The 24,680-nt window shown below is 39.4% G+C and overlaps 1 protein-coding gene across 8 annotated transcripts in view; it reads right to left on the bottom strand.

Annotated features, from left to right (window-relative positions):
- The window catches only part of SCAPER (S-phase cyclin A associated protein in the ER), a 215,371-nt gene that overhangs the window by 127,267 nt on the left and 63,424 nt on the right, over positions 1 to 24,680 (bottom strand). For all 8 annotated transcript variants that reach the window (XM_083630088.1, XM_083630090.1, XM_083630089.1 and 5 more), the window contains 4 exons: positions 17,240 to 17,321; positions 16,291 to 16,443; positions 15,225 to 15,332; positions 380 to 516 (listed from right to left, as the gene is read on the bottom strand). In XM_083630088.1, coding sequence (XP_083486214.1) covers positions 380 to 516; positions 15,225 to 15,332; positions 16,291 to 16,443; positions 17,240 to 17,321 — 480 coding nt within the window. The remainder of the gene's footprint in view (positions 1 to 379; positions 517 to 15,224; positions 15,333 to 16,290; positions 16,444 to 17,239; positions 17,322 to 24,680) is intronic.

Below are 24,680 nucleotides of genomic sequence, written 5' to 3'. Positions count from 1 at the left end.
TATTTGTTGATTACTATTGATTTTCTTTGATACTTCATTTTAAAAATCAATAGCCAGGAAGAAAAATAGTCATGGTTTACACATACTTAAACATACTATTGTATGCTGGAAGAGGCTACAGTTTTGGCAGGGCTCTAGCATCCAATTACGAGGAAAGCTCTTAACAGGTGAAAGAAAGGGCTCTAGATCGATATTCAGTTTTCTTCTTCAATCAGAGAAAGTGGCCATAAATTAGGCTCATCAGTGTTATTTTCAAGATGTTCCTGAAACAAATAACTTCAAAAGGTTTTTTAAAAAATATTTTATAGCATTTTTTTTGAAGGACGAAAGAAAAAACAAGCTTTACATATGGCAAAGCTAGATGAATCTCCCCCAATACCTTGAGTTCATCCGTGCCTTCAGTTTCTTAGCCTTCCTTTTTGATTTCTGTCTCTCTTCACCATCTTTTAAGGGCTCTGCTGGGATTGAACTTTCTACTACTATGTCCACAATGTACTTCTTCAATGACAAATGCTCCTGGAGGAAATAAGGAATCAGTGTTTAACAGAGAAAGTATTGGGGGGTTTTATTTTAAAAAGCAATAAAATATTATTTCCACTGCATCAAAAAGAGACCATTTTAAAATGTTAAAAAACTACCGGTACATGCTTAAAGAAAATATGCAAGATGATAATGAAAAATGATAGAAGAATCGCAGGCTCAAGGCCAGTTCAGAAATTCAGTTTTGCTCCCACGCCATGCTTGGCAGATGAAGGCATGAATTGTGTTCTCCAGTACCCACCATCGCTGCAGCTGAACCATGAGCCACCATGATCATGGGAAATGGACAAAAAGTGGGTTATGTAACATTTCTACATGAAAATCTAACAGTATTGCAAATACCTTTATTAGGAATAACTAATCTATTACAAAGCAATGACCTAGCTCTCAAGTTAATGAACTCTTTCCTTGAGGTTTGAGGTCAGGAATCTGTTGAACGGATTCAAGTACAGTGGTACCTCGGGTTACATACGCTTCAGGTTACACACTCCGCTAACCCAGAAATAGTGCTTCAGGTTAAGAACTTTGCTTCAGGATGAGAACAGAAATCATGCTACGGCGGCACGGCAGCAGCAGGATGCCCCATTAGCTGAAATGGTGCTTCAGGTTAAGAACAGTTTCAGGTTATGAACGGACCTCCGGAACGAATTAAGTACTTAACCTGAGGTACCACTGTACTCATGTTGAATAGATCAAAAGGTACTTCCTCCCAAACGTACGTTTATTTATATTATTTTTAAAGGAAGATTTATAAACCACTTAAATCACATACATGGTGTACAACAGGAGCATGGAACTTTTTTCACCCTGAGGGCCAAATTCCCTTGTGAGCATCCTACCAGGCATGGGATACCAGTGATGAGTGTGGGCAGAAGCAAAAACCGTCAGAGCAACAGATGTGACGCTGGCTTTTGGTCAGGAGGCCACACTCAAGTCATGCAAATTCAGAGGTTTCCACCCACACCTCTCTCCATCTGGGCAAGGAAGAGGCATCATCACAGGCTAAGGACTTATTCTAGGCACACAAAGGCACTCAGAGAGGGAGAGGAACAAGACCAGGACTGCAGGCAAGCAGGTGCCCCAAGTCAAAAACTGGTCTGGTTCAGCACCTGACTGGAGTCAGCAGCTTTTTGGGAATGGGTGGAACTCAACTGGCCCCTCATGTCACCTGGTCCTTGCTGCACTGTTAGCTGCAATACCACCCCTGGCCATCTGCAGTGATGGTGCTCCAAGCCAGAAGCTCCCTTTTCCTGCCCCCAGCCAACGGTGGTGCAGAGAGTAAATAGTGGCTGGACTTTGCTGGTTTGATGCCCCTGGTGTCCTACTGACAGGTAGAAACAAAAATGTACATCAGCCCCTTGGGTTGTCAACCTGTAATTAAGCTCCCTGGCATTACTCCCTATTTATTTTAGTTTCTTCTGAAAGCAGAAGGAAGGAAATGTTAATCCCCTTCTCTGAAACAGGTACCTTCACATGTGGGTCACCACCAAATCTAAGGTGACATTACCTGTCCCCCCCGTATGCTCAGCAACAACTGATAAACACTCTGCCTGTTAGGTGGAAATTATGAATGAGGTATGACCTCCTCTAACTCCTCACGTGTCTTTCCTGATCTAATCTGAGACCCAACAGACATCTCTATCCGAACGATAAGAATACAGCACACACATTCATTCATCTTAACGGGCGCTTGAACAAAAAGGGGTTTCCCAGAGTTCTCGGCTTTCAGCTGCAGCAGCTCAGATTAATCTCAAACTTCATCTTTCTAAATCAGAAGCAGAATAATAACACGTTGCATCACATCCAACTGTCACTTCTTCAAGAAGCAGATCAAAGTGGGGGATTATCAGCAGGGGCAGATCTAATATCTAAAGTGGGAGGGGGGAGAAAAGGACATCCAACCAGAAGCTCAAAAAGTATCAAATATCAATGGCAGATTGTGAATCTTGGAGCTGCCATGCGGTGCTATGCTTCACTGGCTATCACGTCCAGCTAAATTCACGGAAATCTACCTTGTGAGCACTTCACTTATTGGAAACTTAGCAAAGTTCAACACAGAAAAAGATGGTGTCCGCGTATGCAAAGTAATTGGAGGTCCTACAGTGGTATGATATTCAACAAATTGTGCTAATCTTCCTCAAGCTTTTACTTAAGGAGAAATATAGCTTGCAAGGAAGTCTCATGCACACTCTGTTCCAGATAAGATAAGAGTTGAGACCCAAACAGAATTAATGTTGTCCAGTTTTTTTCTTTTCGTAGATCAAATCAACAGGACATACCACCAACACTTTTGAAAGTCCCACTGGTTTAAAAATTAGTTTGCCATGCAGAACTGGGAGCAGGGAGGGGGCAGTTTGGTCTGAGAAGTCCCACAGGCCCCATGGACACACAGACCTGGCCCTGCTGTTCTTGCAATCCTGGGCATCTTTGTTTAATTGTTTATTTTATCACCAACCCCACTTATGTATGTAGTTTTTGGAAGTAAAAGGAGATAAAACTGAATGTTTAAGTGACATGAGATACTGCTCTACCCCTTCATATTATCATAGCCGTTGACATACAGCTTGTCTGGTTCTGCAATATATGGGTCACCTGCTATTAAAAAACGATAAATGCCCCAACCTCCCATTGAAATCAGGAAGCCATCAAGCCTTTATCAATCCCACATGGGCACAAGCCGAGCAAAGGGAAACACTGTTAAGTTAAACTTCTGCTTAAATTTCCCATCAAAGTCAAATGTGCTTAAAAGACTCATTCAATGGAAAGTTATCCTTTCTAGACTGTGCCCTACAAATACCATATATAATGGTTTTAGCCCACATCTAAAGGAAAGCCATTAAATCTAGGTTGATTTTAACTATATTTCATAGCATTCTTCTTTCTGTCACTTGACAAAGAGAATCATCCATCTTTTGTTTAGTTTATAAATATTTGCAGAAATACTTCTTGATGCCCTCTTCTAGACCTCAGGAAATATACTGCAAAATGTCAGGTTCTATTTCCTAAAGCATTACTTAACATTTATCAAACACCTAATAGACTACTGTGCACAAAAGTAAACTGTAATAGTCCCTCATCCAAAGGCCTACCCTTTAAGACATGCACAGGGGTCATGTGACATTTACTATTTTTAATAGTTTTAACTGTTAACTTTTTAACCTGGCATGTTTTGTTGTATATTTCAATTATGGTTGTTTTTAATGCTTTGATGGAATTGTTTTACTGTGAATTTTAATTATGTATGGATGTTATGGTAATTTTATACTTGTAAACAGCACAGAAGTCAGTTTTCCATGTAAGTAATATATTAATTAATAATTTCAAATTTCAATAGCAGAAGGTAGGGAAGAAAAACCTAGTGCATTCTGTTTCATGTGTGAGTACACTAACACTTTCTGAAGAAGTGTTTCTATAATATTCTGGTAAGCAAAGGCAACACTTAGTATTGTAAACTCTGGAAACAGCAGAGGTTATTTGAAGCAAATACTTCTTAGAAACATCAGTGATCACTTTTATGATTACACCTTTATCATAAAAGCGAAACATGACTGAATCGCATTTGAAAGCCCCACATGGTATTGCTATGAAGCTGGAAGAGATTTTGAACACAAAAATGGCTTATAGGAAGTGAAAAATGACACACACACACACACAAAATGGAAGATGCTGAATATTGTTTTGGTTCTTTATATTCTGCTAAGGACAAAAAAAATTACTGATGTGCATAAATACTTTCATGAATGATATATAAACTCAGATTTATGTAAACTTCATTATTCTAATGCATTTATAATCATCTGAATGCATTAGAATAGAAAAGTTAGACTTTACACTTCAGATGAAGCTTACAAATAGATTACAGCTCGGCATATTAAAAAAGCATTTCAAACAAAGAAATGATAATTTCCCGGAAAATGCATGTCAGCTGTCTTATTAACAAACTTTCCCCAGCTAGCACAACAAGAGCAGGCTGGGGCCCGGGGAAAACTGCGTGCCAGAGGCCACCCTGGGGAAAAACAAATGCAGTACGGGCCCTCCTCTGCTGGGAAATATTATTATTGTTGTTGTTGTTGAATTATTATTATTGTTGTTGTTGTTATTATTATATTTCATATTTTTAATATTATCATTATCATACTTTCTTCTTCTTCTTCTTTGAAGAACTGTAATCGTGTCCATGCAGGAGGCCTGAACCACTGAAGGGACGCAGCCTTGGCCCAAACCCAGGGACCTGATAACCCTCTGAGCCCCGCAGTGAAATAAAAAACTGCCCATGAGTCAAAATTACTACCAATACATTCTTCATTCTTTAATTATATAAATAACCCCCTTTTTTCATAAAACCATTAGTTTTTGTTTTTTAATTCATTGTTACACATTTTCTATAATTACTCACTTTTTTTACTATTCTTCATTTTTAAACTATATTTTTTTATCCCTTCTTAATTTTTAATATACAGTTGTACCTTGGATCCTGAACGCCTTGCAAGTCAAACGTTTTGGCTTCTGAATGCCAAAGTAAGTGTTCCGCTTTGCGAAAGTTCGAACATCTGACGCGGCTTCCGAGTGGCTATAGGGGCTTCCTGCAGCCAATTGGAAACCGCACCTTGATTTCTGAACATTTTGGAAGTCGAACGGACTTCTGGAACGGATTCCGTTCGACTTCCGAGGTACCACTGTATGTATATTTATATACCACTGTATATATCTTTTAAATTATTTTCCCCCTTTTTAAATTTTTTTCATTTAAAAGTCTGCTCTCTCACTCTCACTACATCTTATTTCTACCTTTTATTTTTTAGATTCCAACACCTCAACATTTTTAATATTAATTTAAACTTTTTAAAGTCCCTACGTTTTCATCCCCCTCTCCTGCTTTTTTTAATCACACGTTATTACACTCTTCTTTTCCACTTCTTTCTCCCCCTCTCAATAGACAAACAAATAAAAAGATCACATACACACACTTCCCCATGAATGGAGGCTCACAACATTATACAGGAGGCAGCAACGAAAACCATCCCAATGAAAAGGAAATGCAAGAAAGCAAAGTGGCTGTCCAACGAGGCTTTACAAATAGCGGGTGAGAGAAGGCAAGCAAAATGTGAGGGAGATAGTGAAAGATACAGAAAATTGAATGCAGATTTCCAAAAAATAGCAAGGAGAGACGAGAAGGCCTTCTTAAACGAGCAATGCAAAGAAATAGAGGAAAACAATAGAATGGGAAAAACCAGAGATCTGTTCAAGAAAATTGGAGATATGAAAGGAACATTTCGTACAAAGATTACCATAATAAAAGACAAAAGTGGAAAGGACCTAACAGAAGCAGAAGACATCAAGAAGAGGTGGCAAGAATACACAGAGGAATTATACCAGAAAGATATGGATGGCTCGTACACCCCAGGTAGTGTGGTTGCTGACCTTGAGCCAGACATCCTGGAGAGTGAAGTCAAATGGGCCTTGGAAAGCACTGCTAATAACAAGGCCAGTGGAAGTGATGATATTCCAGCTGAACTATTTAAAATTTTAAAAGATGATGCTGTCAAGGTGCTACACTCAGTATGCCAGCAAATTTGGAAAACTCAGCAGTAGCCAGAGGATTGGAGAAGATCAGTCTACATCCCAATCCCAAAGAAGGGCAGTGCCAAAGAATGCTCCAACTACCGCACAATTGCACTCATTTCACACGCTAGCAACGTTATGCTTAAAATTCTGCAAGGCAGGCTTAAGCAGTATGTGGACCGAGAACTCCCAGAAGTGCAAGCTGGATTTAGAAGAGGCAGAGGAACCAGAGACCAAATTGCAAACATGCGCTGGATTATGGAGAAAGCTAGAGAGTTCCAGAAAGACATCTACTTCTGCTTCATTGACTACGCAAAAGCCTTTGACTGTGTCGACCACAGCAAACTATGGCAAGTTCTTAAAGAAATGGGAGTGCCTGATCATCTCATCTGTCTCCTGAGAAATCTGTATGTGGGACAAGAAACTACAGTTAGAACTGGATATGGAACAACTGATTGGTTCAAAATTGGGAAAGGAGTACGACAAGGCTGTATATTGTCTCCCTGCTTATTTAACTTATATGCAGAATTCATCATGCGAAAGGCTGGGCCGGATGAATCCCTAGCCGGAATTAAGATTGCTGGAAGAAATATCAATAACCTCAGATATGCAGATGACACAACCTTGATGGCAGAAAGTGAGGAGGAATTAAAGAACCTTTTATTGAGGGTGAAAGAGGAGAGCACAAAATATGGTCTGAAACTCAACATCAAAAAAACGAAGCTCATGGCCACTGGTCCCATCACCTCCTGGAAAATAGAAGGGGAAGAAATGGAGGCAGTGAGAGATTTTACTTTCTTGGGCTCCATGATTACTGCAGATGGTGACAGCAGCCACGAAATGAAAAGACGCCTGCTCCTTGGGAGAAAGGCGATGGCAAACCTAGACAGCATCTTAAAAAGCAGAGACATCACCTTGCCAACAAAGGTCCGTATAGTTAAAGCCATGGTTTTCCCAGTAGTGATGTATGGAAGTGAGAGCTGGACCATAAAGAAGGCTGATCGCCGAAGAATTGATGCTTTTGAATTCTGGTGCTGGAGGAGACTCTTGAGAGTCCCATGGACTGCAAGAAGATCAAACATATCCATTCTTAAGGAAATCAGCCTCGAGTGCTCACTGGAAGGACAGATCCTGAAGCTGAGGCTCCAAGTCTTTGGCCACCTCATGAGAAGAGAAGACTCCCTGGAAAAGACCCTGATGCTGGGAAAATGGAGGGCACAAGGAGAAGGGGACGACAGAGGACAAGATGGCTGACAGTGTTCTTGAAGCTGCTAACATGAGTTTGACCAAATTGCGGGAGGCAGTGGAAGACAGAAGTGCCTGGCGTGCTCTGGTCCAGGGGGTCACGAAGAGTCGGACACGACTAAACGACTAAACAACAACAACAACATACTTCCCCAACCATTTTCAATAGCACTCTCTCTTCTTTCTTGTCTTTTATCTCATCCTCCTCCATTCTCCCCAACTCCACCCATCCCTCAACAACCCCCACAACCACATGCACCCCTTGTTCTAATGACTATATACAAAAAATAAGCACACAAACAAAAATAGAGCTCACCCGCCTCCTCATCTCCACCTACCACATAAATGCAACAAACAAAATGTTCAGGTTAAAAAATAAAGGCAAACAGAAAAAGGCAAACTCATACTAACTAAAACAACATCCCCACCCCAATAAAACAATCAACAAATAGGCTAAAACCCAACAAATATCTAACATAACGGTGTCGCCAGAGCGTGCCAACACTCGCATCCCTACCCTAATACCCCAACAAACCAAAAATGTTGTTAACAATACTGACAACATTGTTTATAAACTTTACACCCAACACAAGCACCACAAAGGCACTTGACACCATCTCAGTGACCCACCCCCATCACAAGCGCAAGAGGGGACGGCCTGTTCTCAAACAAGGCCATCCATGCCAGCTGAGACACAGGACCAACCGGCTGGGAGCCAAATGGTCCAAGCTACCCCAAACAAACATCTATATAACGGCTACTTTCTATAACCTCCCCCCCATCTTCAGTCCATCCGTAACTCTAACCCCCTTCTTCCCCCACCCACCACACTATATGTCAGCACAACACACTAGGTTCAAGAAGACAATATACGGTGAGAAACAGGACAACCCAGATGGGTTGCTCAGCTGCCTCTCACTGTGGCCCAGACAACAGTGGCAGTAAGGAGAAGCAGCAGACCCCCTGCTCCTTGGTGCTCTGCCTGGCAAGCCAGCCGGTGGTAGCGATGAGGAGAAGAAAAGGAGCAGCAGCAGCAGCTAGGGAGAATGGCAGGGAGGATGGCCAGGGCAGGCAGGCCTCCTGCTCCAGGGCCTTCCAAAGCCTGGAGCCAGGCAAGAACATCCCAGAAAACAGTGACAGTTGCAACAGATTCCGGTACCCCAAAGCTGGTCCTCTGAAGCTTTGTATATCATCTTCTATCTAGTGAAATCATTACAGAAGAGTTCTCCTTGGGACACTGTAACAAAAAATTCCTACTTAAAAACCCCCAGTATCAGCTGACTGGGCCTTTTACTCCTAGTGTAATTCCAGCTTAGATCAGAGTTCATGTGTTCAGAATTGATTTAAAATCAAGACAAATTGTATCACCAAGCCTCTATTTAAATCAATTACTTTAATCAACCTCTCCATTAGTAGTTCATTTTTTAAAGAAAGCACATTCTCATTTGTTCAGTCAAACACTGATTTACAACCAAACAGAACTTCTGCATGACATGAAGTAGCATTTTGTACTATGAATGAGGTTCATGCTTCCACTTTTTATGTGTAATCATTGTGCTGGATGCTTGCAGATTTTTATGCTATTAAGATGGTTTAAGAAGATTAAACATAATATTGTTTCTGGGCAATCCAGAGCAACACACGTTACCACTGCCCTCTGCTAGGTCCTATGCCAGGATGCCCTTCATTCAGATCCAGTGTATTTTTGACTCCCTTAAGGAACATGAAATCATAGAACTGTAGAGTTGGAAGGGATCCGAAGCATCATCTAGTCCAACCCTCTGCAATGCACATGCAGGATGAAATGTGGCTCAAAGCACAGAAAAGGTAAAGAGATACCACATTGCATCAGTTGAAACATGGTCAGAAAGGAAGGTTAAAGGGATCAGATACCAGGTGATGGGAAATAGCTTTGCCTGAGACCCTGGAGAGCTGCTGCCAGTCATGGCGGACAATATAGGGCCCGGTGGACAAATAGTCTTGCCTAGTATGTGGCAGCTTGTTGTGTCCCATAAAACTCAAACATACTACAGGAGATTACATCAAAGAAAGAAAATGAAGTTCCAAGGAGCACAAGCTACAATAAGAAGATAATGGAGTTTAGGAGGAGGATTCTTAACCGTCACCATTTTTACGCCTCTTTTATAAACAAGTGATCCAAAACTAATCTAAAGAACAAAATCAGCAATCCTGTCCCCCTGCCCTGGATGAAAATCTACAGAACAGATCATGACAATCCTCAAATGGCATTGCTGTATGATTGCTAATGAAACAACTTTAAAAATCGGCCAGCTCTTTGTCAGTAGATTTTCTCTTGATCAAGATAAATACCACATAATCTGCTGGCTCCTTTGGTAGCTCAGGGAACCCTATGGAAGCTCCCCATTGAGCTTTCTATCCAGCAAAGTGCCTTTGCTTCTCAGCAGGCAGCTATTATGCGTACAGGGCTTAAAACAAAAATGTGTCAAAGATCAACTGTATGTTACCTGAAGTATCAAGTGCACAAGGTGAAAGGTGAAATTTCATTAGGTCAGAGGTGGTATAAATAAAAATCTTATATGCCAAAGAAGAAAGGTCATTTAATATGAAGACATTGGAGATGACAAGCAATAACTTTAAGTAGGAATAGTGTGTTCCTACCTTCATTGATTAAAAATAAAATGGGAAGCACTGACAACAAAGCATACCCACAAACACATTATTTACCCTGTGCTTTGAAATCTTACCCCAAGTCATCATCATTTCATTTGTATGCAACCTATCCTCAAAATCATGATAACAAAACATCCCAAAATCAACAACTGCAAGAAGAGTTTCATAAGAGGAATAATAAAAAGCAACAGAGAACAAATGCAGCAGCATTCCAAACAACAACATTTCATTTCAACAGCATTTCAATACAACATACCATATTTTTCGCTCTATAGGACGCACCTTGTTTTAGAGGGGGAGAACAAGAAAAAAAAATCTCCTCCTCTCTGCTCAGCGCCCCTTCAGCGAAGCGGCAGGAGAAACAGAGCCCCTTCCATTTCTCCTCCCACTTCGCTGAAGGGGCGCTGCGCAGCTCTCCCTCTCTGCTGAAGCCAGGAGAGTCTTGCTTTCCTGGCTTCAGAGAAAGGAACCTAAAGCCTGCGGAGCGCAGCGGGAGCTCGTGCTGCGCTCCGAGGGCTTCAGGCAGCTATCCCTGAAGCCTGGAGAGCGAGAGGCGTCAGTGCACACCAACCCCTCTCGCTCTCCAGGCTTCAGTGAAAGCAACGCAAAGCCTCCGGAGCGCGGAGGAAGCGCTCCCTCTGCGCTTCGGAGGCTGTGTTGCTATTGCTGAAGCCAAGGAGCCTGCATTCGCTCCATAGGACGCACACACATTTCCCCTTGATTTTTGGAGGGGGAAAAGTATGTCCTATAGAGCGAAAAATATGGTACATCTCTTGGTGGTAACAAAAACAAGGGAGTTTGAAATCAAATCAATTTATTTTGGTCACTGACCAGAATGCAACCTATACAACAACAGAGAGCATACAAACATAAATAGATTAAAATTAAGCTCTATGACCTAATACACAATAAATAACTCAGATATAAAACTACTAAGATATATAGTTGTTTTAGCGGCAGCTAAAAAAGCCAATGCAATTCTGGGCTGCATCAATAGGAGTATAGCATCTAGATCAAGGGAAGTAATAGTGCCACTGTATTCTGCTCTGGTTAGACCTCACCTGGAGTACTGTGTCCAGTTCTGGGCACCACAGTTCAAGAAGGACACTGACAAACTGGAACGTGTCCAGAGGAGGGCAACCAAAATGGTCAAAGGCCTGGAAACGATGCCTTATGAGGAACGGCTAAGGAAGCTGGGCATGTTTAGCCTGGAGAAGAGGAGGTTAAGGGGTGATATGATAGCCATGTTCAAATATATAAAAGGATGTCACATAGAGGAGGGAGAAAGGTTGTTTTCTGCTGCTTCAGAGAAGCGGACACGGAGCAATGGATCCAAACTACAAGAAAGAAGATTCCACCTAAACATTAGTAAGAACTTCCTGACAGTAAGAGCTGTTCGACAGTGGAATTTGCTGCCAAGGAGTGTGGTGGAGTCTCCTTCTTTGGAGGTCTTTAAGCAGAGGCTTGACAACCATATGTCAGGAGTGCTCTGATGGTGTTTCCTGCTTGGCAGGGGGTTGGACTCGATGGCCCTTGTGGTCTCTTCCAACTCTATGGTTCTATGATTCTATAAGTTAAAACCCTAATCACTAATTTAAAACATATTAAGACATCAGCTGTTAGATTCATTCAAAGCTTGTCTCCTTAATTTTATAGCAGCAGCACAGAATTTAGCAACTTTTAATGTAATCTCTGTTTCCTGTCTCCTATTAAGTATTTTAAGTAATAATCATCAGTTCTGCTTGGGGTTTGCTGCATGATTGGAGTGATAAACGTAGAGCATATAACTTTGTAGTAATGACAATGTAATAGGGCATGAGTAGCAGTTTCAACTTCCTTCAAACCACACAGGCATTTTTGCTTTGAATATGGTTTGCCTTCAAATCTGCCCTGCAGTAATTCTGATGAAAGAACATTAAATATGGCAGGGATAAAACCTGTTCTAAATTTGGGTCAGCTGCTTTGTGCTTCATTTCAGAAGTAAAAGTGATACACAAATATAATCCCTGGATGTGTAAATTCTAGGTAGAAATAGTCCCCATTCCCATAGACTCTCAAACTACATCTATCTATCTATCTAGTATTTCTGACCTAACATTTTGAAATTTTGAATCTGCGAATAAATGTGGGAAATTGTTGGCTTGGCAATTAAAATAGAGACAGAAGCAAAGTACTATTACAAACATTGTATCTGATGGAAAATCTATGGAAAACCCTGCAGATATAAGAAAATGTTTTCAGAAATACTTTAAACAGCTGTATAAAAAAGGTAAAGAAGATAAGGATAAAATTGAGCAACTTCTTGCGGCGAATGAAATGCAGAAAATTCCCGAGGATAAAAGGTTCCTACTAAATGGCATGATTACAAGACAGGAGGTTGAGATGGCAATAAATAAGGTGCAGTTAGGCAAAGCCCCAGGACCGGATGGTCTTTCTGCAAAATATTATAAAATATTGAAAGATTGGCTAATTCAACTGTTGGCAGATGTGTGTAATAAGATTTTAAGAGGGTACAAAGCTCCCGAAACCTGGAAACATGCATTTATCACTCTAATTCCAAAAATAGATCAAGATAGATCTGATGTAAAAAATTATAGACCAATCTCATTACTTAACGTGGACTATAAAATCTTCGCAAACATTTTGGCCAATAGATTAAAAAAGGTTCTATCAAATTATATACATAAGGACCAGGCAGGATTTCTTCCTGGGAGACATATGAAAGATAACATTAGAAATATAATTGATATAATAGAAAGGTTGGAAGTGAAAAGAAATTGTAAAGCAATGTTAATGTTTATTGATGCTGAAAAGGCCTTTGATAATGTTTCTTGGTTATTTATGATGAAAAACGTAGAAAGAATTAAGATTGGCCAGGAATTTTTAAATGGTATCAATGCGATCTATTTTGAACAAAAAGCAAAAATCATAGTTAATAATGTGGTCTCAGAGGAAATCAGAATTGAGAAAGGAACCAGGCAAGGGTGCCTGCTTTCCCCTCTGCTATTTATTTCTGTTCTGGAGGTTTTGCTAAACATGTTGAGGAAAGAGGAGGAGGTTAAAGGCATTGTAGTAGGATCCAAGCAATATAAATTAAAAGCCTTTGCTGATCACTTGGTTTTAACTTTACAAGATCCAGAAACCAGTGCAGTAAAAGCACTGGAGCTGATTCAAGAGTTTGGGCAGGTAGCAGGATTTAAATTAAACAAGAGCAAAACCAAAGTTTTAGAAAAAACTTAGCTAATGAGGAAAGAAAAACCCTTTCTGAAAGGACAGGCCTTTCTGTGAAAAAAGTTAAATATTTGGGTGTGAATTTATCGGTAAAGAATTTGAATCTCTATAAAGATAACTATGAAAAATTATGGAATGAAATCAAGAGAGATCTTGAGATATGGTCAAACCTAAAACTTTCAATGATGGGCCGAGTATTGGTGGTTAAGATGAATGTATTGGCGAAGATGTTGTTTTTATTTCAAGCTCTACCAATCATTGATAATGTTAAATGTTTTAAAGAATGGCAGAAGGCATTGTCTAAATTTATCTGGCAGGAGGAAAAACCTAGAATTAAATATAAATTACTTACAGATATAAAAGAAAGAGGGGGTTTTTCCCTACCAGACCTGAAGATATACTTTGAAGCTGCTGCCTTCTGCTGGATCAAGGATTGGATTCAATTAGAGAATGATGATGTGTTACATTTGGAGGGACTGGATAATCGATTTGGATGGCATGCATATCTATGGTATGACCAGATAAAGGCCCACAGTGGTTTTAAGAATCATGTAATTAGAAAGGTGTTATACAATATATAGACTAGATATAAAGATCTCTTAGTAAGAAAAACACCAAAATGGATTTCGCCAATGGAAGCACAGGCCCCCAAAAAGTTAAATATGGAAAACAAATGGTTGAGGTAATAAGATTTGTTGTTAGAGGATCAGGAAGGTTTTAAATTAAAACCATTTGAACAAATTAAAGATAAAGTGAACTGGTTGCAATATTATCAAATTAATGAATTATATAAGATGGATAAGAGAAATGGTTTTGCAACAGAAAAAACCAAATTGGAAACGGAGTTGTTAAATACTAATGATAAGAATATGTCTAAAATGTATAATTTGTTGTTGGAGTGGCATACAAAGGATGAACAAGTTAAATCGGTTATGACTGATTGGGCAAGAGATGTGGGACATAATATAATGATGGAGGATTGGGAGAGGCTATGGAGGAAAGGGGTTAAGTTCACTGCATGTACGATGTTAAAGGAAAATATTATGAAGATGATGTATAGATGGTACTTGACCCCTGTAAAACTAGCAAAGATTTATCACAATAGTGATAACCTTTGTTGGAAATGTAAAGAAAAAGAAGGTACTTTTTTCCATATGTGGTGGACTTGCCCCAAGGTGAAAGACTTCTGGGAGAAGATTTATAATGAACTGAAAAAAATGTTGAAATATACACTTATTAAGAAACCAGAGGCCTTTCTTCTTGGAATAACAGGTTTAGAATTGCCCAAGAAAGATGTTAAATTATTTTTGTATGCCACAACGGCCGTCCGCATATTACTTGCTAAAAATTGGAAAACATAAGAACTAACAACAGTGGAAGATTGGCAGATGAAGATGATGGACTTTTCGGAGCTAGCTGACCTGACTGGAAGAATCCGCGACCAGAAAGAAGAGGAGTTTCAAGAGGACTGGAGGAAATTCAAGGACTATTTGAATAAATATTGTAATATAAAAAATTAGAAATTACTTGAAAGAAACAAATAGGCCTAGGATTAAATTAACTTATAATCAAATAAATGGGATTTAGAATGTTAAGAAAAGTGAATAAGATAGACTATAATTGGAAATTGTTTTAGTTTAATAATGATATTGGAAAGGTGTTACTTTTAATTACAAGGAAACTCAGAAGGGAGGGATTTGAGGAAGTCAACCAAGATGTTTAAAAGGTTGGATTTGTGAAGAATTAAGTTTGTTGTTATGGTTTATCTGTTTATTGTCCCCCCCCTTTCCCCCCTTTCTTTCTTCCTTTTTCTTTTTCTGTTTTTGTGTATCATTTTGCTTTGTGGTTTGTGTTATCACTGTGGAAAATCTAATAAAAAAACATTTTTTAAAAATTGTTTAACCACCTATTAATTTGGGGAAGATTAGAAAGATTTCTAGGGAAAATATGAACATGACCTTAAAGAGGCGGAAAGAAAAAGGACAAAGACCTACCACTTCTTCGTCTGAAAGCTCCCGTCCTTGGATGCTGCTGTTTTCTCTCACTGCTTGTTGATGCTTTTTACCTTTAATATGGCTAAAGAGATAGACCTCTGAGGAAATCTGAAAAGGGATTTAAAAAAATAATCTGAGTAAAAGTACAGTGCAAAGAGGAGTCCTGCATTAAATTAGGCAGCAGTGTACGTGTCCTCCTTTTCTCCCACACAAGAGGGAGCTGTCCAACATGCCTTCCATTATAAACACATATAATATCTAAAAATGAAAAATACTCCTTGCTTCAGAAGTACCGTCTTACCCATAGGCAAAATTGATTACTCAATCATAAATAATGTTATTAATGAGTTGTTTTTTTTAAAAAAATTGAGTTGCATTGCTAGCGGAAATATTACACCAAAAACAAAACAAAAAACAAAGCAACCTTAGAACAATTCTGTAACGTAGGCTAGTACCATTGTATTATTATTATTACTATTATTATTATTATTATTATTGCCATCTTGCAGGTGACCTGTCTGTGCGTGTGCACACCTACACTTGTGAGAGGAAGCAGGAGTGGGGAATCGAGTGGCTGGCCTAAGAACCAGCTGAGGTGAAATCGAAACAGGGGACCTTCCTGTCTCACAAAACACTTCTTAGTTTAAGCTACTCTTCTGCAATAGTTTGAGATGTTGCATGGTAATTTATTTAATTCCATTTATTAATTTCTCCCCTCCAAAATATCTCAAAGTGATTTCCCAATAAAAACATCTGCAATAAAACCAATTTCATATAGCAATAAAAAATAGTGGGGTCAATTCAACTAAGGTATACTCCAGAGTAGGTGGACTGAAACTAATGACTCTAACTTAGTCAACCTGCTCATTAATTTCAATGGGTATATTCAGAGTAGGACTGCTATTGGATTCAACCCAATTAAAAACACTTTCAGATGTAAAAACAATTTCAAATCCAATATATACACAGACTGCGATACCCATCTCCACTCAAAAGGTTTGTTGAAAAAGGAAGGAGCAGATCATGCGCCACAGTCTGCACAAACTCAAGAGAATTATAAGCTCACCAAGACATTGCACAGTGAGCACTGCTTCTTCCGCTCATACGGTGTAAGCTTAGGGGCGTAGTCCGTATTTGCATGTCTTCCGCTGCTCAGCTCTGCTGCTTTTTCTTTCCTCTGCTCTATTTGCTCCATGTGCCTCCGAATGCTCTCATCATGCTGAGCAAAATCAGAAGTAGTAAACAGTGACATCAAAATGGTCAAAAACACAGCTAAAGGGCTTGACATCAAATCAGTGTAAAACAATGGCACTACTGGAAATAGCAAGTTAATTTAGAAAATCCTAAACATAAACAAATAGTTTGGGGGAATGGAGATGCAATTTTTCTCAGTGCCACACACCTTCCAATAAATTAACGGTAGAGTTTAGCTTTATTTTAGGTTAGTTTTGGCCTTATTTATTCCATCCTGCCTGTCTCTCCCCACTTTGCAATCCTTTTAAATGTTTCCTGTTAGTCCCACCTTCTAGAGCTCTGTTTGCTGTGATCTGCTTCCCATCCCCATATTTTGTCTCCATACTGAATCATTGTTGCTTAATGCGACTTAAGTGCAGAATCATTGTGACGCTTCCAACAGGGCTCGCAGGCGGACAAACTGGTGTTTGACTATCTTCCAGCAACGCCTATGACTTCCCCACGTGGCAGCTGTGCCCAAAAGCCTCGTGTGCCAACACTGGGAAGCAGGTTCTCATGACTCGCTGACCTGTGGACCAAAGACCTTCAAGATTTGACAATAAAGGAAGAACTAACTTTTCACAAGAAGGAGAAGCCAGAGAAGTTTGACCAAAACCAGAAAACCAGAGAGGGAGCTAACGTATTTGGAATGTTCTGCAGGCAGCTTTCTTCTGCCACACAACTGCTTTCTTCTACTCGGTCCTGATATCACTTTGTTAAACAAAAAATGCCAGAGATAAAGACAAGAACTCCACAAATAGCAACTAATTTTCAGGCTCTACCTTCAGCTGGATCTTTTTCTGCAGTTCTTCCATAGCTTCCTGCTGAGCTGCTGTCAGAGCAGCTAGCCTCTCTTCTCGATCTCTATGCAAATAAGAGGGTGAAGATAAAAACATTTTAAAAGATACAAAGAATTCACCCCATACCTTGTAATATATAGATATAGATCTCAAAGTGATTTACAATCAAGCAGTGTATAAAGCTTATTAAATAAATAAATAAGAATGCCCTCCATTTCCAAATGGAATAAAATGAACTGTGTCCAAGGCAGGAGCAGGTGGGGATGAAAGTGGGGCAAAACACACAACTGGGTTAAAAGCTGGCTGCAGCTTTTACTGACACACTTCTAAATAGAAAGCAGCACCCAGCTGCATCAGCTACAGGGCAGCAGGTGGCATTAGGCAAAAGCTGACACAGATCAACACCCTTGGCTTCCACCCTTATGCTTCAGGATTTGTTTGGGGGCCTAAAGGACCCAAGGCGCCAAAAGAAATGCCTCCCTTGAGGTTTAAAAGGATGCCTAACCTGCTTACCCCTTCTATGCAGAGTTCCTGGCCACTGTAAATAACACCAGCTGTGACAATGAATATTCCCGGCAGCGGATTACCAGGTCAACCCTCAAGAGCTCAGAAATGGATCCAATAGCTGAGAAAGACTGTTCCTTTTATTGTTTGAGAATTCAAAGACAAAAACCTACTGGACATCTGAAGCTGATGAAAAACACACACGGAAACTTCTGGTTTCAATAAAAAGTAATATATAAACAACTTTAGAGAAAACAAGGCTGGCAACATTAACCCCCGCTGTGTGGAAATGCCTTGGAGATGGCTGCAGCGCCTTGAGACAGCCAGGTTGTGTATCCAACAGAAGTGACCAGAGGAGGGATGACCAATGGGAGGAGCACAGAGAGAAAAAATGCCATGGTGCATCTGCAGGAGCACAACCGGATGCCTTCCGCTGCCCCAGCTGCAACAAAACATGTCTCTCCCATATCGGTCTCTACAGCTATAGCAGGCGCTGTAACTCTCCAATGGTTTGACTTCAGCCCCAAAGGCACACACCTCCGGTGTTTCCTGAGACAGACGGATGCCAACAACAACTATAGAGCACCTACATTGACCTCACAAACATTTATTGGTGTTGTTGCATGAATTGAATTGATGGGACTAGTATTCTTCAACTTCTTTGACATCTAAAATGTTCAGAAACCTTCCTGATAACCAATTCAATTTATGTTGTAGGCAGGGGGAATCCAAGCTGGCAGGTTGACAGACAAGACTCTTTCCACAACAATGCCTTAATGGATGTGTGAACTCTTCCCTGATATTTCTGCCCCACTGAACAGAGAGGAAGATTCAGTTACAGATAGGTAGCCGTGTTGGTCTGCCATAGTCAAAACAAAAAAAAAAATTTTCCTTCCAGTGGCACCTTAAAGACCAACTAAGTTAGTTCTTGGTATGAGCTTTCGTGTGCATGCACACTTCTTCAGATAAAGCTCATACCAAGAACTAACTTAGTTGGTCTTTAAGGTGCTACTGGAAGGGAAAAAAAAATTTTTGTTTTGAGAGAGGAAGATTATTTAGGACATTTTCTTGCAAAAGCAGATGTGCAAATTTTGCAAGGGCCAGGTTTCCCAAATGATCTGTTCTTATCGCAGCACATGAATGCATTGCGTCCTGTTTGAAGCCCTGTGTGGCTGGGCTGTGCTTATCACCATTCCTTGTCTAATTGATTTACTTAGGGCTGTCCCCACAGACAGCATCTTAAAAAGCAGAGACATCACCTTGCCAACAAAGGTCCGTATAGTAAAAGCTATGGTTCTCCCAGTAGTGATGTATGGAAGGGAGAGCTGGACCATAAAGAAGGCTGATTGCTGAAGAATTGATGCTTTTGAATTATGGTGCTGGAGGAGACTCTTGAGAGTCCCATGGACTGCAAGAAGATCAAACCTTAAGGAAATCTTTCTTAAGGAAATCAGCCCTGAGTGCTCACTGGAAGGACAGATCGTGAAGCTGAGGCTCCAAGACTTTGTTTTATATATATATATTATATTTTTATTAGTTTTCAAATACAAAAACAAATTTATACATTCCATACATCTTAATTATATCTTACTTATCTTTTTTGACTTCCCTCAATTTGTCTGCCATTCCTTCCTTTTGTTACCTTTTACACATTTCTGCCCTTATAACCCTTTCCCCTCACAGAGCTTCCTTAAAGCTTACAAACGTAATTTTATTATCACTCAGTTTTTGCATATATTGGATAAACTTTTCCCAATCTTCTGTAAATCTTTGATCTCGTCGATTCCGGATCCTTCCTGTCATTCTATCCAGTTCTGCATAGTCCATCATTTTAGTTCTCCATTCTTCTATCATAGGTAATTCCTCCTGTTTCCATTTCTGGGCCATCAATATTCTTGCTACTGTCACTGCATATAAAAATAACTTCTTTTCTTTCTTATTTATCTCATTACCTGTAATGCCTAGTAAAAATGCTTCTGGTTTCTTAACAAATGTATATTTCAATATTTTCTTCAATTCATTATAAATCATTTCCCAAAAGCATTTTACCTTCTTACATTCCCACCACATATGAAAAAAGGTACCTTCTTTTTCTTTACATTTCCAACATTTGTTACTTATCTTATACATTTTTGCTAACTTCACAGGTGTTACATACATACCATCGGTACATCATTTTCATAACATTTTCTTTTATAACTGTGCATGCAGTGAATCTTAAACCTTCTTTCCAAAGTCTTTCCCAGCTCTACCTCTCTTTTAAATCAGAACCAGTGAGGGCGGTGAAGGTCCTGTGTGAGTGTCTGGAGGCGGTTGGAGGATGGATGGCGGCTAACGGATTGAGGTTGAATCCTTACAAGACAGAAGTACTGTTTTTGGGGGACAGGAGGCGGGCAGGTGTGGAGGATTCCCTGGTCCTGAATGGGGTAACTGTGCCCCTGAAGGACCAGGTGCGCAGCCTGGGAGTCATTTTGGACTCACAGCTGTCCATGGAGGCACAGGTCAAATCTGTGTCCAGGGCAGCTGTTTACCAGCTCCATCTGGTACGTAGGCTGAGACCCTATCTGCCTGCGGACTGTCTCACCAGAGTGGTACATGCTCTGGTTATCTCCTGCTTGGACTGCTGCAATGCGCTCCACGTGGGGCTACCTTTGAAGGTGACTCGGAAACTACAACTAATCCAGAATGCGGCAGCTAGACTGGTGACTGGGGGCGGCCGCCGAGACCATATAACACCGGTCTTGAAAGACCTACATTGGCTCCCAGTACGTTTCCGAGCACAATTCAAAGTGTTGGTGTTGACCTTTAAAGCCCTAAACGGCCTCGGTCCAGTATACCTGAAGGAGCGTCTCCACCCCCATCGTTCTGCCCGGACGCTGAGGTCCAGCGCCGAGGGCCTTCTGGCGGTTCCCTCATTGCGAGAAGCAAAGCTACAGGGAACCAGGCAGAGGGCCTTCTCGGTAGTGGCGCCCGCCCTGTGGAACGCCCTTCCAGCAGATGTCAAAGCGATAAACAACTACCTGACATTCAGAAGACATCTTAAGGCAGCCCTGTTCAGGGAAGTTTTTAACGTGTGATATTTTACTGTATTTTTGGTTTCTATGGAAGCCGCTCAGAGTGGCTGGGAAGGCCCAGCCAGATGGGCGGGGTATAAATAATAAATTATTATTATTATTATTATTATTATTATTATTATTATTATTATTATTATTATATTATGCCCTATATCTTTGGCCCAGTCAATCATAACTGATTTTACCTCCTCATCCTTCGTACACCATTCCAGTAATATCTTATACATTTTTGCTAAGTTCTTATAATCATTATTCAATATTTCTGTCTGAAATTTTGATTCTTTATCAGCAAAACCCCTCTGATTTAAGTCTTTTCTAAACATCTCATTGATTTGAAAATAGTGCAGCCAGTCATTCACATAGTCCTTAACGTCTTCAAATGGTCTCATTTTCCATTTTCCTACACTTTTACACATTAACTTCTCATATGTCACCCAGCCCCCTGTCATATTGACTTTCTTCACACTTATCGCCTCCAACGGCGACAACCAATATGGAGTTTTTTGTTCCAACAAGTTTTTATATCTTTCCCACACTTCAATCAAAGACCTTCTTATAATATGATTTTCAAAACCTTTATGTACTCGTCTCTTGTCATACCACAAATACGCGTGCCACCCGAATCTATTATCAAAACCTTCAAGATCTAACACATCCGTGTCTTCTAATTTCATCCATTCCTTCAACCAACAGAGGCAAGATGCTTCGTAATACAGTTTCAAGTCTGGCAGGGCGAAGCCTCCTCTTTCTTTTGCGTCCGTCAATATCTTAAATTTTATCCTCGGCTTCTTACGCTGCCAGATATACCTTGAAATTTCTTGTTGCCAATTTTTAAAAATTGCTGCCCCTTTGATTACTGGAACTGTTTGAAACAAGAATAACATCTTCGGCTTATAATATGGATAAAAAAAACTGGTTTCCAGGTGGAAAAATCAAAATTGGAAACAGAACTGTTAGATCCCAAAACTAAGATACTACCAAGAATGTATAAATTGCTGTTGAAATGGAATACACAGGATGAAATGGTTAAATCTGCTATGATTAAATGGGCACAAGATGTTGGACATAACATCATGTTTGCTGACTGGGAACAGTTGTGGACCACCGGTATGAAATTTACGGCATGTAATGCCCTAAGAGAGAATATTATGAAAATGATATACAGGTGGTACATGACACCAGTCAAGCTTGCAAAAATATATCACTTGCCCGATAATAAATGTTGGAAATGTAAAGATAATGAAGGTACATTCTTTCACCTTTGGTGGACGTGCCCAAAGATTAAGGCTTTCTGGGAATTGATATATAATGAAATGAAAAAGGTATTTAAATATACCTTCCTGAAGAAACCAGAGGCCTTTCTCCTGGGCATGGTCGGCCAATTGGTGCTAAAGAAGGATAGAACTTTGTTTATGTACGCTACAACAGCAGCAAGAATACTTATCGCGAAGTATTGGAAGACACAAGATCTACCCACCTTGGAAGAATGGCAGATGAAAGTGATAGACTATATGGAATTGGCGGAAATGACTGGCAGAATCCGCGACCAGGGAGAAGAGTTGGTGGAAGAAAATTGGAAGAAATTTAAAGACTATCTGCAGAAACACTGTAAAATTAATGAATGTTAAAATGATGCAGGATTGAAATGAGATGGTTTTAGTAACAACATTAATAGAATATGTAAAAAAGGATTGATAATTAGATGAAAATATGATGTTTAATGTGTTAAGATTTATAATTAAGATAAAAATAAAGAGGGAAAGGATTTGCTGAATTAACTATGTGAACTGGAATACAAAAAAGGGAGGTATGAGGAGGCCAGGAAACGAGTAATTGAAATATAAGACATGAAAAGTTTGATTTGTTTTTAATTGTTACTTTATTTTTTACATATTTTGTATTTTTTTCTGTATTTTTGTATCTTTTTTCTTTGTCCTTTTTATTTTTATTTTTTTATATTGTAACTTTCTTTGTTTGTAAAATCTCAATAAATATCTTTTTAAAAAAAAGAAAGAAAAGAAACAAGAATAACATCTTCGGTAGCACATTCATTTTTATCGTTGCAATTCTTCCCCAAAATGACAATTTCATTCTTCCCCACACCTCTAAGTCCCTTTTGATCTTATTCCATGTTGGAATATAATTATTCTGAAACAAGTCAATACTCCTGGGGGTTAACCAAACTCCTAAATATTTAACTTTCTTTACCACTTCTATTTCAGTTTGCTGCTGTAATCTGTTTACATTCTCCGAATCAATATTTTTAGTAATTGCTTTAGTTTTTTTCTTATTCAGAATGAATCCTGCCAACTGACCAAACTGGTCCATTTCTTTCAGCACTTCTGTTACCGTATTCATGGGGTCTTCCAAAGTTAATACTAAGTCATCCGCAAAGGCTTTAACCTTAAATTCTTTTCTACCCACCGTTACCCCTTTTATCTGATCATTACTTCTGATTGCCCTTAAAAACACTTCCAGGACCGTGATAAATAACAGAGGTGATAGAGGGCATCCTTGTCTTGTTCCCTTAGTTCTCTTTATATTTTCCGTCGTCACATTATTAACTATTAATTTAGCTCTTTGATCCATATATATAGCTTTAATACCATTTAAAAACGATTGTCCCACTTCCATCATTTCAAAATTCTTTAACATAAATTCCCAAGAAATATTATCAAAGGCCTTCTCTGCATCCACAAATATTAACATCACTTGTTTGTCATTCTTAGCATTCAGGTATTCCAAAATATTAATTATGTTTCTAATATTGTCTTTCATTTGTCTACCTGGCAGGAAACCCGCCTGATCTTTATGTAGTAATTCCTTCAATATTTTTTTTTAACCTGTTTGCTAGTATGTTTGCAAATAATTTATAATCATTGTTCAAAACCGAGATCGGCCTAAAATTTTTAACCTGATTTAGATCAGAGTCTTGCTTGGGTATCAAAGTGATGTATGCTTCTTTCCAAGTTTCTGGTATTTCTCTGTTTAGTAAAATGTTGTTCATAACTTCTTTTAATGGGACAAGTAGGATGTCCTTCAATTCTTTATAATATCTTGCACTTAGTCCGTCGGGTCCCGGTGTCTTCCCACTTTTTAATTCTTTTATTGCATTTCTAATCTCCTCTAATTCTATCTTCTCATTTAATTTTCCTCTTTCTTTTGTCGGGATTTTCTGCACCGCTTTTTCTGTTAAGTATTCCTCTATCTTTTTTTATATTGACTTTTTCTTTTCTCTTGTATAATTGTCTGTAAAAGTCCACAAATCCTTTTCTTATCCCTTTCGGATCTTCAATCTTATTATCTTCCACAATTATTCTGTGAATAGTATTTTGCTCTTTCCCTTTTTTTTTATCTGCCAAGCAAGCAATTTTCCTGACTTGTTTGCAAATTCAAAGTTCCTTTGTCTCAGGGCCACAGAAAGAGGCTGAGCTAGACCAATTCCTGAGGAAAAATGGACTACAAAAAATCTCTCAAGAAAAAAAGACAATGCTGAGTGATAAAATTACAGAACAGGAAGTGGAGGGTGCCATTCAGAATATGCAGTTGGGTAAATCTCCAGGACCAGATGGCTTAACCTCCAAATATTATAGAGTTTTGAAAGATTGGTTAATTCGGCCACTAAAGGAGGTCTGCAATGAGATCCTAGAGGGGAAAAAGGCGCCGGAGTCGTGGCAGGAAGCCTATATTACACTTATACCGAAAACTGAGTCTGAAAAGACGCAACTTAAGAACTACCGCCCCATATCCCTGCTTAATGTGGATTACAAAATATTTGCTGATATTTTGGCTAATAGGTTAAAAAAAGTATTATTGGAAGAGATCCATAAGGACCAAGCTGGCTT

Source organism: Podarcis filfolensis (genome assembly GCF_964270895.1).
Source record: "Podarcis filfolensis genome assembly, chromosome: 9".
Taxonomy (NCBI): Eukaryota; Metazoa; Chordata; class Lepidosauria; order Squamata; family Lacertidae; genus Podarcis; species Podarcis filfolensis.
The sequence above is the reverse complement of the archived record's forward strand: the minus strand, read 5'-3'. Positions and strand labels throughout refer to the sequence as shown.